This window comes from Choristoneura fumiferana, unplaced genomic scaffold (assembly GCF_025370935.1).
Source record: "Choristoneura fumiferana unplaced genomic scaffold, NRCan_CFum_1 Sck3bRy_94;HRSCAF=278_pilon, whole genome shotgun sequence".
NCBI lineage: Eukaryota > Metazoa > Arthropoda > Insecta > Lepidoptera > Tortricidae > Choristoneura > Choristoneura fumiferana.
Window position 1 is genome coordinate 822 of NW_027413080.1, and position 16,070 is coordinate 16,891.

At 36.5% G+C, this 16,070-nt stretch overlaps 2 protein-coding genes across 2 annotated transcripts; one reads left to right on the forward strand and one right to left on the reverse strand.

The window, feature by feature from the left end:
* Positions 1 to 203: 203 nt before the first annotated feature.
* Positions 204 to 9,859, reverse strand: LOC141445264 (uncharacterized). The gene is made up of 10 exons (XM_074111056.1): positions 9,816 to 9,859; positions 8,674 to 8,838; positions 7,904 to 8,022; positions 6,898 to 7,064; positions 6,545 to 6,703; positions 5,337 to 5,442; positions 5,035 to 5,100; positions 3,967 to 4,043; positions 1,715 to 1,835; positions 204 to 1,315 (listed from the first exon to the last, which is right to left on the reverse strand). Exons 1-10 carry the CDS (start codon positions 9,857 to 9,859, stop codon positions 546 to 548), a joined length of 1,794 nt encoding a protein of 597 aa, XP_073967157.1. The 3' UTR covers positions 204 to 545.
* Positions 9,860 to 10,212: 353 nt separating this feature from the next.
* On the forward strand, positions 10,213 to 15,870 carry LOC141445265 (uncharacterized). The gene is made up of 2 exons (XM_074111057.1): positions 10,213 to 10,585; positions 10,672 to 15,870. The coding sequence occupies exon 2, from the start codon at positions 11,764 to 11,766 to the stop codon at positions 12,727 to 12,729; it is 966 nt and encodes a 321-aa protein (XP_073967158.1). The 5' UTR covers positions 10,213 to 10,585; positions 10,672 to 11,763; the 3' UTR covers positions 12,730 to 15,870.
* The last annotated feature ends 200 nt before the right edge of the window (positions 15,871 to 16,070 follow it).

Consider the following 16,070-nt stretch of genomic DNA (forward strand, 5'->3'; position numbering starts at 1 on the left):
TGGAATAACGCAATGCCAGTGCACTTTAAATACTATACACAAATACTAGCATATTTACACCTGAAGCAAGCACTAACCACCATCTGCAAGAGAAAAAAACAAAAATAATATATCACAGCCTTGTATGCGGCATGCCAGAAATACAAATAATTATCGCGATCTACTATCTCATAGTGACGGTGTACCTACTCATTAAAAAGTACATTTTAGTTTATTTTAAAATGGACTAAAACGGTTTTTTTTAGTGTACTTATTATTTAGTAACTTATATTGAAATTTGTGTTTCTGGCATTATCGTCACATTACTTGAAGTTAGTTGGAAAGTAGGACGAATTTTATTGCTAATTAAAAATTAAGTCTTAAAAATATCACAAAACGCATAAATCAACAGCGCCATAAAATCTGTTAAGTTGTTAAAATTTTATTGTAGTATTTACAAACTCAATTATTTTTACTGTTAATTGCTAGTTCAGTACTCGGTACCGTGGGCGTTCTAAAACTAGGGGCATAGAAAAAATACAACCTGTCGAGTGTGCAACCTTCGTTCACCGGCGGTGTCGGGAGCGGCTGCGACTGCGCCGTCTGTCGTCCCTACCCCGCTCATACCTATCGTACTTGTCGTCGCGACGGTCGTACGACCGTTCCCGTTTGGAGCTGGTTCTGTCGTACGATCGCTTCTCGCGCCGGCGGTACCTGTCTTCAGAGCGATCGCGCGACCGGTAGCTAGTCGAACGCGACCGCTTAGAACGCTTGCGCGGTCTGTCCTCCTCCGAATCATCCCTATATTTATCCTTGTGAGAGTAATCCTTACTCTTCGACTTATACTTGTCGTAATAATCTTCTTTCCGGTTGGAACGCGACTTTTCTGTATCATAGTCGTCGTAGTGTTTAGTTTTGGAGTGACGGTCTCTCTCGTCAGATTTCTGAGATTTTTCTTTCTTTTGTTTTTTCGATTTGTGACGCGAGCTGCTCGAGTTGGACCGTTTGCGTTTTTTGGGTTTCGTTTCTACTTTAACCTCTTGCTCGCTCTCTAAAGAAAATTTGCTTATACTCGAAGAGGAATCTTCTTCGGAATCGCTGGAAGATGACGAGGTGCGTTCCTTGTGGTTCGCTTTGTTGTTAGTTTTCTGCGGGCTTGGTGTTAGTTCATTTTTACTCGACTTCTTTGGTTTTTCTTCTAAAATGATCTCAAGTCTTCTGGCGCCGTCAACCTTATCTACGGACTTGTGGTTGTTTTTCTTGTCCTTGGAAATACGTCGTTCTGGAAGTTTCTCAGGAGTGTCACCCTCGATGGGAGGTGGTGTTGCCGAGGATCCTAAAAAAATATTATCAATGTAAAGCGATCAGAAGCATACGAAAAAAGTTATAGCGCAATGATCTAGACCACAAATTCTCAATCTTATTTTGCTCACCGGGGCGGGTGAGCATCGGGTTCATCTATTTTTAAATTAAATTTTGTTATGCTTTTTTAAGTAATGCTTCCTTTGGACGGTCAGCTGGCACTGCCTCGTTGAAAGCCTTCGACACCCACTACAAAGCATTATAATTTACGTTGAGAACTTTTGATCTAGATATAGTTTGATTTGGATTGGTTAAATCGTGTCAACTATCAATGCCAGGGACAAGACAAGTGGCACACTTCAACCATTTTAAAAATGCGAATAACCCTTCTTCGGCCATTCGGGCCGAAAAATTTACGTAATAGTGTGCTTACGTTGTTGCCGGTCCGGCGTTGCGGGAGGCGATCCGTTTTCCCGCAACTCGGCCCGTCGGACTTCCGCCTCGATATCGCGCGACGTTCGCTCGAACTCTTGCCTCTTGCGCTTGATGATGTCCTATTAGAATAAAAAGGAAAATACTTGTTATAAACACGGTTAATCTTTAGTCACTTCATTTATTATTAGATTATTTATATTTAACATTATTTTCAAGAGTATTCTCGGCTGTAAGGAAGTTGAGCGTTTTAAACGGATCTAAGACTACTAACTACTACTTACTAGGAAATGATAAGGAATGGCTTGTTCGGTTTGAGGTAAATTTTGCTGGTCGGCACGGAAATTAAACGGATATGCATATTATCAATAAATACTCGCATACCAAAGAAAGAGTTGAAAACACATGTTTTACTTGTGTTTGATGAGATGTATCGATTCGAATAATACAATGAAAACTGTGTAAACGTTCGAACGAGACCATAAACCCATGTTAATTAAAGTAAATACATATTTTCTTAACAAGTTATTGCCTAGTGTCTTTGTCAAGGTAGAAACACTAGACAAACGCAATTTTATTGTAAGAAATATTAAGAATTTTGGTTCTGATTTTTTTTCATGCTTAATTTGCTTGATGACCATTATTATGCTAGATGGTGGTCTAAGATGGAGCTCCGCTGCTTAGTAAATGTGCATTACTGTAGGTTGAAGACAACCAGACGTTGCGTTCAGGAAACACAGATGCGACACGGACTTTAACTCGGCTGAACCGATATCAGCAAGTAAACTTAGGCTATATTTTTAACTCCCGACGCAAAAAGAGGGGGTTATAAGTTTGACCGCTATGTGTGTCTGTATGTCTGTCTGTCTGTGGCACCGTAGCTCTTAAACGGGTGGACCGATTTGAATGCGGTTTTTTAATTGAAAGCAGGATTTCTAGCGATGGTTCTTAGACATGTTTTATTAAAATCGGTTCAGCCGTTTTTGAGATATTGAACTTTGAAGTGACAAAGTCGGGGTTTTCCAACTTTTTGTTGGTAAGGTTATACATATATACTATAAACATATAATCATTCTACGGGACGAAGACGGGGTAGCAAACAATTGTTAGTATTTAATTATATAGCCAGCTAAAACCATATCCTAATGACCATTATATTTTCTCCGTCAAGGTTTAGTTTAAACAGTTATGGTTAACCATATCATAAATTAATAGTTTTGAAAAGTTAGACTAAATTTTTTCGCATTTTTATTTTATATTTGATCTGCATGTTGTAATTCCTTTTACGATATAAACAAAACTAAACTATAGGCTGACCAGGAATATAAAAAACCTGACGCGAGGGCAGCACTTCTACGTTTTATATTGCAACATTCTTTACACTTACTATACGGTACCTACCAGTCATATTGACAACGGTGTCGGTGATGTTATTTAAAGGAATATTTTCTAATCCTTCAGACTTTTTCTATGACAAATACTTTTATACATTGTGAATTATTTTCCTTCGGCATTTTAACGCACAAAAACACAAAATAACACTTTAAAATATAACGCGCAAACAGCAATAGACACATATTAATAGCAATAGACAGATGACATATGAATTTATTATTACCAGTGCAAAAAATTAGTTCTATTGGTTTTCCGCAATATGGCGGGGTTTTTTATAATTCTGGTCTGCCTTTAAACGCATAGCCACTTCGTCATGTGGCTAAGCATCTAATGATACGTTCACTAATTCTTCGCCATATTTATAATGAGATGCGTTGATTGATTTGGCTAGGCCAACGAATAACGTGGCCACCTCATTCCATAAAATGATCATGAACTGATCAAATTCAAGATATGGCTAAGACGTACAGGATGATCAATGCAAATAGGTCAGTAGGTAATCCAAATGGGTAGTAGTTTACCATTTCTGGTGTACAATAAAGAGCCATTGTATTGTAGCGAGAAATGAGAAACTATAAGAGATGGCGAAATCTGTTCTTTGAATACACCATCAACAATAACAACGAAAAAATGTGCAGAATTTATAACACAGTTTACAGAGATTTTGACCAGGTTAGACGCTCGGTTATGTATGACAGTTAAAACAATGAATTTGAATGCCATTTTTACTAAATTTAAAATCAAAGCCGTGGTTCCTAAGAACAGATTTCGCTATCTCTCAGTTTCTGACTTCTCCCTGCTGACCCATTTGGATCGATCACCCTGTATAATACACGCAATGGTAGTAGCTTCACTTACCTGCAGTTGCTGATCACTTAGGTCGTTCACGTCCTCTTCCCCGCTCTCCTCGCTACTGCTCTCGTAAGCGCCCAGTCCTGCACAAAAACCCAATAAGAAACACTATTGGCACCGTTGGCACGGCCGTCCGAGAGAGAGGCAATCATACGTAAGAGCGCGTAATTACTTCTCTATCGGACGTACCGTGTATAGTGGGTTTTATATGACATGTCGGATAACGAGCTAATGTAACTTTTAATCAAATTATGAATGAAATTTTAAATTTGCCTGAGGACAAATCAATATTCACCTAATACTTTCCAACAAACAGTATGAATGAAGGAAAAATTCTAATTCATTTATTCTTTCCTACGACGTAACTCGTTCATGCATTGTGCTGGGGTTTCTTATTGTTACCTATAATTTCTACTCAAAAATATTGAGATTTGCAATCGTATAACTAACTGATAAAATGAATGAACGTCGAGATTTTATATCATTGCATTCATTGATAAGAACTTTTAGTCGAAATAAATATAAAAGTTACATATTCCCGAAATACTTATGTGTTAACTCCATAAGGCACACATACGTATTCAAATAACATCGATAATAATTTATGTGCAATTCTTACCAATAATTCCACAAAACACATTGTATTTAAACACTGTCGCACTGTATTTCCGACAATACTAATATAAAAATATTGGACGATTTTTTTCTGAAAAGAAAAGATCACTAACACTGTGGTGGCTGTGTCGTGGTATACAAAACAGAAAAAAAAAATTTTAAGTTGGTAGAATTGACAAAACCACCATTAGCGTTTCAGTTAACAGTCTGGCAAACTCTGTGACATCAATTCGCATTGTGACAGCCTCACAGCAATGTTACAAATGTTTTTTAAGTCTATAGAAACCGTCCACAATTCGGAGCAATTAGCAGTTTCAATGCCACTGCGTCAAACAGTACGAGTACAAGTAAATTAATACAATGGCGCCAAAACTGACTACATTGCCATGCCATAAGGAGCGAGTGCCAGATTCAGTTTGCGAGAGAGTCTGTTTAGCGGGCTTTAGGAGGTGAACTTACCGAGCCCACTGGCGATAGCGGCGAGCGCCTTGGACTTGCTAGCTTTGATGGCGTTGAGACGCGACGCTTTTACCATATAAATAAAACCAACATTAATCACACACACCACATATATTCAACTGTCAACAGGCAATCTGAAATAAGACTTTATTAGCCATAGTAAAATAAACACATCACAGTTTCTTCATCACAGATTGGTCAATAAGTGTATCACTAGAGTCAGTGCGCGAATGTTTCTCGTTGTATAGGACATAGTCTTGCGAGTCGGGCCGGTAAGCCTATATGGTTTATAGGGGAAATACCTTGTGCGGCGGTATATCGGGCCAATTCTTCCTGGCTCACCATATGAATCTCCTGGTCGGTAACCTCGAGGAGAATCTCGGTTAGTGATCGCCGGACGGTCAGCATCTGAACACACGGATGTTGGTATTGAGCTTTACAATGATAGATTTGACCACCTCACAGCCGTCTCACAAGGCAACCGCTTTTGCCATGATGTAACTATAAACAAGCAACTCTTATATTTATTTCATCATCATCATCATCCCAGCCTATATACGCGTCCACTGCTGGGCACAGGCCTCCTCTCAGAATGAGAGGCTTGGGCAGTAGTTCCACGCGGGCCCAGTGCGGATTGGGAACTTCACACACACCGTTGAATTGCTGCTTCGCAGGTTTGTGCAGGTTTCCTCACGATGTTTTCTTTCACCGTAGAGCTCGTGGTAAATTTAAAATGAAATTCGCACATGAATTTCGAAAAACACAGAGGTGCGATTTGAACCATCCTCTGCTGACCATAGGTCAAACCACTCTGCCACCACGGCTTTATATTTATTTATTTTGGTAAAATTTTTAGTGAAGCCTGTTGCCATGGTAATATCTGATAAATTACTTATTATAAGTATGATTTTATGGGGTACAAATCCACTAAAAGTTCAGTTGTGACAATAGTATACATTGCCAACATTTTTCTAAGAAAGTGTCACTTATGTCTCCTTCCTGAGTTAAGTACAGGACAGAATAACATACACTTGAAAATGTATTGACCTGATTGTGATTATACATGTAAAGGGGTACTAAGACAAAATAAACAAACCATCTGCTGAAATATAGCTGACTAATTTTAAGATACCTGTGTATATGTCGCCCATAAAAAAATACAGCAAGTAATAATACTGAGTGGCAAAAATTCTGTATGCAGTAACAGGTAATTATGTATGTAGGTAGAGTATATCAAATTGACGGCAGATTTCAAAGGGTTAATATTCGAAAATACAAACTGAGACATGGATGCACAGAAAAACCAGAAAAAGAGACCAGCGCTGGAATCGAACCCAGGTCTCAGCAATCCGTGCTGCGTGCTATAACCCCTACACCACCGCTGGACAGGAATTTAGACACGAATTTTTCCCCCGATACCCGTAAAAGTAACAAATTTGGAGTTGAAATAAAAATACAAAAAAACTCCAAAATAACCAATCATAGGTTAATATTCGGACATCCTGCTCACCACTTCCTGCATGATTTCCTCCTTGGAGCGCTGCGGCGGCGGCGGCGGGGGCGCCGGCTCGGACTCCGCACTGGGGATTCGCTCCTCCCGGCTGATCTCGGGCGGCGGTGGCGGCCGAGGCGACTCTCTTTCGGGGTCCTCGCTTTCAGAGTCTGTCTCCTATACAACACGATTTAATGTAAATATTAATTATTAGTTTTTACCCGGGATTTAATCATCATTTCAGCCTAGCCACTGCTGGGCACAGGCATTCTCTCGGAATTAGTGGACTAAAATCGTAGTACTTACTGAAATTGATATATAATTTGGGACAATGACTAAGGCACGAAGCCATTTAAGTTAGGTTTACGCACGAATTTGCTCTTAGGCGGCGGTAGCGGCTGACCGTCGGCCTCTGCCTTCATCCTCTCCAGTCTTTCTTCTTCTAGAATCTTCTGTTGCTTCTCAGCTTCTTCTCTAGCGATCTTCTCTTGTTCCCGTTCGATCGCACGCTGCTTCTCGCGTTCCATCTTCTCGAGACCTGAGTTAAGTATAAGAACATAAATAATCCATTTACATAATTCATGACACCTTTGGACACTGCTATTTTTATGGTGGAGTGGTCTTTATCAACATTGGAAGGCTATTTAACAAAGAATAATAATTAGTAATTTAAGCTTTTCCACTTGTTTAATTACTAATTTACATTTAATTTGATGTTCAGTAATGGGTGTTAGGTATGGTATTTTTATGGTGGAGTGGTCTTTATCAACATTGGAAGGCTATTTAACAAAGAATAATAATTAGTAATTTAAGCTTTTCCACTTGTTTAATTACTAATTTACATTTAATTTGATGTTCAGTAATGGGTGTTAGGTATGGAAAATACATAAATATTACAAAAAATGTAAACACTAAAAGTGTGAGCAGAATAAAACTAGAAAGGAATGGAGAAAAGGTTTCAATAGAAAAAGGCGTAAATCAGGGAGACCAGAGGCCGCATTGCCCAACGTTTCTGGCGCTCGCGATCGCAATCAAATGACTGTTTTTATACGCGAAATCAACGTCAGCAACGTTAGGCAATACGGCCTCCGCTCTCGCCAGAACTGTTCATTGCAGTCCTTCAAGATATTTTCCAAAGTAAAAAATAGACGAATAAACGTCTGTGGATACTAATAGTCGACTAACACGCCTAAGATTTGGGGACAATATTGCTCTTTTTAGTGAATTTGCTACAGAATTAGAAAAAAAAACCTCACTTAATACTGACAATACCTAAAATAATGACCAATAGTATCCAAAGTCCAATTAACATGGCAGGAAAGACAATAGAATATGTCAATGAATATTCATTAATTTTCTAGCACAATTTATTTTTACCTTCTCTGATCCACGCTGGCAGCTGTCTTCTCTTGGCGGCATCTATCGTGGACGCGGGCATTACTGACGGCACCATCACAGGCTCAATCACTGGGGGGGCAACTGGAGGGGCTTTTTCTCTATAAACAATCATTTTAAATAATTATTCTCCATATAATTCATAATATTATTATACATGCAGCCCCTATTCATAAAAATGCCTCATAGCTAATGCATGGGTAAGTAAATAACATTGCCAAATTAATGTCTTCAAATCAAGCAGTATTTTGATTTCATTGTTTACCAAGTAGACAGAAACCACAAGTAAAGTTCAGTTATTGAACTTTTGTACAGTTATAAATTTGGTATAATAATATCTCATCTTAGTTTGCTGAAGTGGCGTTGGGCTGGCCACGTCTGTCTCAGGACCGATGAATGGTGGAGCAGACAAGTCCTTGAATGGAGACAGACGAGAAAACATAGTGTAGGGCGTCCTGCGGCACGGTGGACGGACGACCTTAAGAGGGTCGCTGGCGGCAGATGGATCCGAGGGGCTCGCGCCATGAAAGAGTCCTATGTCCAGCAGTGGACTGCTGTAGGCTGATGATGATGATAAATATACCATCTCATATGTTTTTCGTGTCAATTCTTTTTATTTGTCTGGTTTGCGAGGACTGTGACGAAAAACAACTAAGACTTTTTAAGAATATTGCACATATTGCTGTCCTTTCGATGTTGTTCTAAACAGTCTTAAGTAGTCTTAACTGTAATTTCATTTTGAGAATACCAACCTGACGGAACGATGTGACCGATGACTCCTGGAACTTTTGGAATCTCTGCTTCTGTTCTTGGAGCCGCGGTCACGAGAAGTGCTCCGGTTGCTGCTTTCGGTCTGTTGCGCTGCCGTCCAGTAGCCGTGCTGGAACGTCGGGCCGCCCACGCCCGCTGTGGTGTACCTGTACAGATGGTTTATAGTTCACTGAACAGGAGAACTTTACATAGGAGACAGATTGTCATAATGCTCCCCAGTGGTGCTTCATTTTATGTTATCAAATTTCAGTTCTTAATGCGCACCTCAATTTTGTATCAGATAAGGCATGTGCTTGCTGCTGCGCTCACCGCATTAGGCGATGTTTGGTAATTAGATTATCTGATGCAAATTGATGTGCATCAAGCGCATTGCGTTTAACGCAGCGTTTATCGTATAAAATAACCGAGCGCTTAAGTACATTCAGGATACATTCATTAAAAAAATTATCTTGCTAGGCATTTAAAAAAATAAATAAAAATAAATAAATAAATATCACGGGACAATTCACACCAATTGACCTAGGCCCAAAGTAAGCTTAGCAAGCTTGTGTTAATGGTACTAAGCGGATAAATATAATTATATATGTAGATATAGATACATACTTAAATACATATTAAACACCCAAGCCCGTATCGTATTTTTCATACAAATATCTCTCCCGACACGGGAATCGAACCCGGGACCTCAAGCTTCGTAGTCAGGTTCTCCAACCACTAGGCCATCTGGTCGTTTAAGTTTAGAACATAACATCATGTGATAGCTGATGTCCACACCGCACCTCTGGGTCTTAAGTTTTCAAAACTCGACGAAGCACCACAAAAACCAATATTATGACTAAAAACCGCAAAGTAACACCTGATTAGTTTTACATCTGGTAGCATGGTAAATGATTGTTTTCCTCTGAAGATGGACTCTGGTTGAGTTGGGAACATGTCAGTGTTGTGTGGTGGTGGTGATACATAGTTGGGTTTGTGTGATTTGTGAGTATTCTTACAATGTGGAGGTAAGGATGTTGCCAGACCACTTTCACCCGGGAAAATAGCTGTTTCGAAAGGCTTTTGGGAAAAACTAATTGCTTTGTAGAGCCATCAAATATTTTTGAAAAAAAAATTATATCCTTACCAGGAATTAAAGCGAGTCATCTGTTGAAAGGTGTACCCGTCCATATGGGATAAATTCCCATATATTAAAAGGCAAATAGCCATCTCCGGATCCAGAGTATTTTTTTTATTAAAAACATGTAAGGATAAGTTATTAAATTATCTTAAACAATTAAATCGTTCAGGTCTACCAAAAATGGGAGGATGAAGCACCGAGTTTAACAGAAGCGAGGGATAGTACAGAATGGTTCATGTACTGTCAGGAAAAATATGTACTATTCAACCTTTCGAAATGTTACTCATGTCGACAAACTATAAGTTGTATTATATTTTCAGTGAATAAAGGCCATTTTTTTTTTTAAGGATAATTAAATAATTTACACAAAAGTATTTCATCATGACATTAGTACTGTTGTAGTGTTGTATTCCCAACTCTACAACCAAGTTGGATCGTTTTGACAGTTTATTTAACAAAATTATTACTTTAGGGTAGTTTCAACCGCACCTGTCACAAATTATTAAATAATTGAGGTAGGTGTTGATTTTCATTGGTTTAGAGGAGTTTTAAGAGGCTGAAAAGGCTTGATTCCATGGTCAGTAGTTTTGTTGGAGTAATTAAAAAATATTTCTTCACTTTCCTTTCATCTCACCATCCATCAAGATGGCTTGAATTTGAATTTTTATTAATCTGGTGAAATCCAGGCGTGTTTTGGTTAGAAATGGCCTAGAGCCCTATATTTTATTTCACCATAGTGTGAACTATTTCAAGATGATTTAATTTCGGAAAAAACGGTGAGTTTTTACCATTTATTTGATTTTTCAACCTTTTGATATTTCGTTTTCCTTTCAAGTTTTAACTTGTGGCTTTATTGTTCTAGCCGCGAGGCGTTTTTTTTATATATATAAACAAATACCCATTCTTTCTTTTGGGATCTATTTTTGCGCATCGGCATCGCATTTCGGCATGCTGGATGAAGATTTATAAATTGAAAAGCACGAGGTGTCGGCCGCCATGAGGACCCCGCCCGTGACGCTTCGAATTTTTGTATTTGTTTTTGACTTTATTTTGCGTCCATAAACGGTCAGTGAAAACTTTATTTTAACGCAAGATGCACCAACGTCAGATAATTGAAGAACTATAAAATTTTGAATTTGGAAGTGTAATTCCACATGCCCTTCTGGCTTGCTACTTTAATACTTTTTTTGAAATTAGAAGGCAAATGCTTAATGCCGTATTATTTTGGTTGTAATTTAATTTTTAAGAGTTAAAATTGTGTAATTAGCTCATAGCTATTATTTAAGTTATTTTTTTGGCTAAAGAGTCCATTAACCAAGTACGACGAAATCAGACGAGAACTGGGAGCCTCTATCAGGTGAGACCGAGTTTTTATTGCAACGTCTGAGTCCCCGGCTTGGGTTAAAAAAGTCCAAATTTCCTCTATCTGCTGAGTTTTGGCTGTTTTATTTTCTTTAAAAATAGCCTGGCGTCCGAACTTTTATTATTGTGTAATATACTACAATACCGCATAAATTTTTTTCTTTTTTTTTAAAAAAAAAACATGACATTTGTCGCCAGAGAACAGGGACTGAAGTACTTGTTTTTCGGACTTATTTACATTTATTTGTGAATTTGAGGTTGTTGCATCTCCTTATTATTGTTTTGATATTTATTTTGAATTTTGTTTTGAATGTTTTCAGCAAAATATTCTCGGATTTGATATTTTTAATAAGTTATTTTTGGTTGAGAAATAAGTTTTATGCATTGGTACTTGTGCTTTTGTTAAACAAAACAACTAAATATTTTTGCTATTAGATATTTACAAAATTAATTATCCATTATTTTGAACAGATTTGGTACTTTGGCATATTTGAAGATTGTTCGGCTCGGTCAAGATTGAATTTAAATTTTTAATAACTGAAAATTTTGTTAATGACTGACTTTTTATAACATTTATTAATTTCATTTTAAAATGGAGAAAGAATTACTGGATCTATCGGAGCCAAGGCTAGCTCATAGTTTGTTAGACCAACCTTTAGTGATTTCAGTAGCGACTTGTACTGATGACTTGAATGATCATCCTCAAAACATTGAATTGTCAGGACGTTTCTTAGACGATCTTAATAATTTAACTGAAATGAACGCTACTAACAATTTAAAACCAATTCAGACTGTAAAGGGTAACTTTTATAAAAAACCTGATCTTTCCAAATTTAGGTATAAATTCAACGGCAAGACTTGTGTTCGTGAATTTTTAACAAATTTTGAAGAGTATTGCGTAGCTCGTGATATTGCTGATAACCACATTTTGAATTCTTTTGCTGAAGTTCTTACGGATTCTGCATTGAAATGGTTTCGTTCAGTACGGACAAACATTTTTACATGGCAGCGTTTAAAATTTGAATTGCTTAGACGTTTTGATAAATTAAATTTTGACTATCAACTTGAATTTGACCTGCGTACAAGAAAACAGCGTCAAGGTGAGACTCTGTCAGATTTCATCATTGATTTAGTAGATATGTCGAATAGATTGACAATTCCCCTTCAGGAATTAACATTGTTGGAAATTTTGAGACACAACATGCTTCCAAAATATTCCATGCACCTTTTGGGTAGGAATATAATTTCTATTAACGAATTAGTGCAATTTAGTAAAATTATTGAAGAATATAATTCGACTCAAACTGAAGAGCGTAAGCCTCAGATTGATGCGCGAAAATTTAATAAAAAACCTTATGTTGCTGTTGTTACATCACCGCCTTCTGCGAAAAATTGTTTGAAATGTGACGAAAGTGGTCATTCGTTTAAAGAATGCAGGAAAATTCCTGGCATGATTTGCTTTAGATGCAAGAAAGCAAATACTACAGTTAAGTTTTGCACAAATTGCAACCCGGTGGTTGATAATGAACAACCTGGTATTTCTAATTCAAAAAACTAATTTGTCGACCTAAACCTGACATCCAACGCAAAGAATTTTCCGATTGGCTTGATTATTTAAAAACATTTTTTGATATTCATAGAGTTGCACCTATTTTATTTGTAAAGAACGACGACGTTCGTCCTTTTCTGAACTTCAAAGTTCGTGATCGCAACTTTGTAGGTTTATTGGATAGTGGAGCGAATGGTTGCGTTTTAGGCTCGAATAGTCATTTAAAATTTTTAGATTTGGGTTTCAAAATTAATACGGTTTCGAAAAGTGCTCGTACAGCTGATGGTTCTTCTCAAAATATTATTGGTATGATGAACATTCCTGTCACTTGTGATGACAACACTCATACTGTCTCCTTTATGGTAATACCTTCTTTGGAACCACCAATAATATTAGGTTTTGACTTTTGGCGTAAATTTAATTTAGCAAAAGATTTATTTAAAAATATAACGTACGAACGTAGTAGCTCTACCCAAATTTGCTCTGTCACTTCTGTTTCAGAACTTTCTTTCGAAGATAAAAATAAACTAGATAAAATCATTAATAAATTTGAAAATATTTCTTATGAAAAGATGGGTTTAGGTCTTACTAATTTAACAGAACATAAAATTGTTACTGTAGGCGAACCAGTTAAACAACGTTATTGGCCGCTTAGTCCGGCAAAACAAAAAGCTTTGTATGATGAAGTAGATATTTTATTGAAGGAAAATATTATTCAACCTTCTAAGTCCCCATGGTCTTCTCCTGTTTTAGGTGTAGATAAAAAAGATGGCACCACTCGTTTATGTTTAGATTCCCGACGTTTAAATTCTTTGACTGTTAAAGATGCTTATCCACTTCCTTATACGTCACGTATTTTGGATAGTTTGAGAGATGCTAAATTTATTTCAGCTATTGACTTATCTAAAGCTTTTCTCCAAATTCCATTAGAAAAATCATCTCGTGAAAAAACTGCTTTTGTTATTCCTGGTAAAGGACTTTTTGAATTTATTCGTATGCCGTTTGGTTTGACAAATGCTCCAGCTGAACTGCAGAGATTGGTAGATAAATTGTTTGGCCCTGAATTTGACGGACAAATAATGGCTTATTTGGACGATTTAATTGCTATTTCAAAAGATTTTGACTCTCACTTGAAACTATTAGACATAATTTATGAAAAATTGAAATCTGCTGGTTTAACAGTTAATCTTAAAAAATGTAAATTCTGTAAGGATGAACTACAATATCTTGGCTATGTTGTTGATGGTCGTGGTCTTCACACTGATCCTTCTAAGTTGGAAGTCATAAATAATTTTCCCGTTCCTAAAACCGTTAAAGATTTAAGAAGTTTTTTAGGCATGTGTTCCTATTATCGTAGATTTATTTCAGACTTTGCTTATATAGCGTCCCCTCTTACAAAATTGACTGGCGGTAGTAAAAATTCGAAAAAACCTCTTGAGTGGAATGAGTCTGCCGATATTGCGTTTAATAAATTAAAACAAATGTTAGTTTCTTCCCCCGTTTTAGCTTGCCCTAATTTCGAAAAACCTTTTTTTCTGCATTGTGATGCTAGTTCCGTTGGTATAGGTAGCGTTTTATGTCAAGAAGACGAACAACATGAACAACATCCAATAGCTTATTATTCTCGTGCTTTATCAAGATGTGAACAAAATTATAGTACAACTGAAAGAGAACTTTTATCTATTTTAGATTCAATAGAGCATTTTAGACCGTACATTGAAGGTATGAATTTCACTATAGTTACTGATCATGCTAGTCTCCAGTGGTTACTTAGGTTAACTAACCCGTCAGGTAGACTCGCGCGTTGGGCCGCTAGAATAGCGCAATTTTCATTTGATGTTGTACATAAAAAAGGTAGTTTACATACGGTTCCTGATACTTTGTCTAGACTTGAAATAAATGCAATAGATATTACTCCTATAGAATATCCTGATGATGATATTATTGACCCTTGGTATAAAAAGATATTTGTTAATTGTCAAAAATTTCCTTTACGTCACAAAAGTTTCAAGGTAGAGAATAAAACTTTATATAAATATTGTAAAGCTAAATTTGATCCTAATTCTCGTTTAAATTGGAAAATAGTTATCCCTAAGGAACATGTTATAGAGACTCTTAGAAATAATCACGATGACTTAAATTCAGGACATTTAGGTATTCATAAAACTTTGAAAAAACTGAAGGTACACTATTATTGGTCTGGTATGTTTAAAGATGTTCGAAATTACATAAATTCTTGTGAGACTTGTAAAGCTTATAAACATTCAAACTCTCCTCCATTTGGTTTAATGGTTAATCCTAAAAAGGTGGATCAGCCTATGGTTATGTTGTCTTTAGATTTAATTGGAATTTTACCGAGAACATATTCAGGTCATAGATTCATTTTATCAGTGGTCGATGTTTTCACTAAGTATGTCTGGATGTTTCCTTTAGTTAATGCTACTACGAAATCAATTTGTAAATTTCTTGAAAAAGAGATATTCTTAAAATTTGGCTCTCCTAAAATTTTGATATGTGATAACGGTTCCCAACTAACTTCAAAAGATTTTGTTGACTTTCTTAAAAAATATAATATTACTAAAATATTTTATAATAGTCTCTACACCCCTCAAAATAATGTTATAGAGAGATTTAATAAGACTCTAGAATCCTGTATCTCTTGTTTTGTAAAAGACGATCATAGAACTTGGTCAAAATTTTTACCCCATGTTCAATTAGCTTTAAATTGTAGCGAAAACTTAGCTACGGAGTTTACTCCTAATTTTCTGATGTTTGGTAGAGAAGTCATTGTCGATGCTGCTCTACATAGAGTAAGCAGTTCTATTAATAATTTAGATGAAATTCAAATTGGCAACCGTCAATCTTACGCCGAATCTTTAAATAATCTTAGTACTATTTTTGAAAAGGTTACTAGTAGTTTGTTAAAAGCTTATAAAAAGAATGCTGCCATTTATAATAAGGGTAGAAAGTTTGTTTCATATAATGTAGGTGACATAGTTTGGAGACGTAATTTTGTTCAATCCAATGCATATAACTATTTTTCTGCTAAACTTGCTCCAAAGTTCGTTAAATCCGAAATAACTGAAAAAGTTTCTAATAACGTTTATGTTTTAAAAGATTTAAGTAAGGGTTCAACTGGTCGTTACCATGTTAAGGACATCATTAAAATTTAACTTTGTTCTTTAAGCTTCTATAGCTTTTAGTTTTTGTGTATTGTATTTACATACACTTTGATATTTTTTGTTTGCTAAACAGACATGGCAAAAATTGTTGATGAAAGGGAAAGTCATTTTTTATGAGTTGGAATGTCTTAGTTTGAAGTCGATACTCTTTTTTGACTTATTATTCTT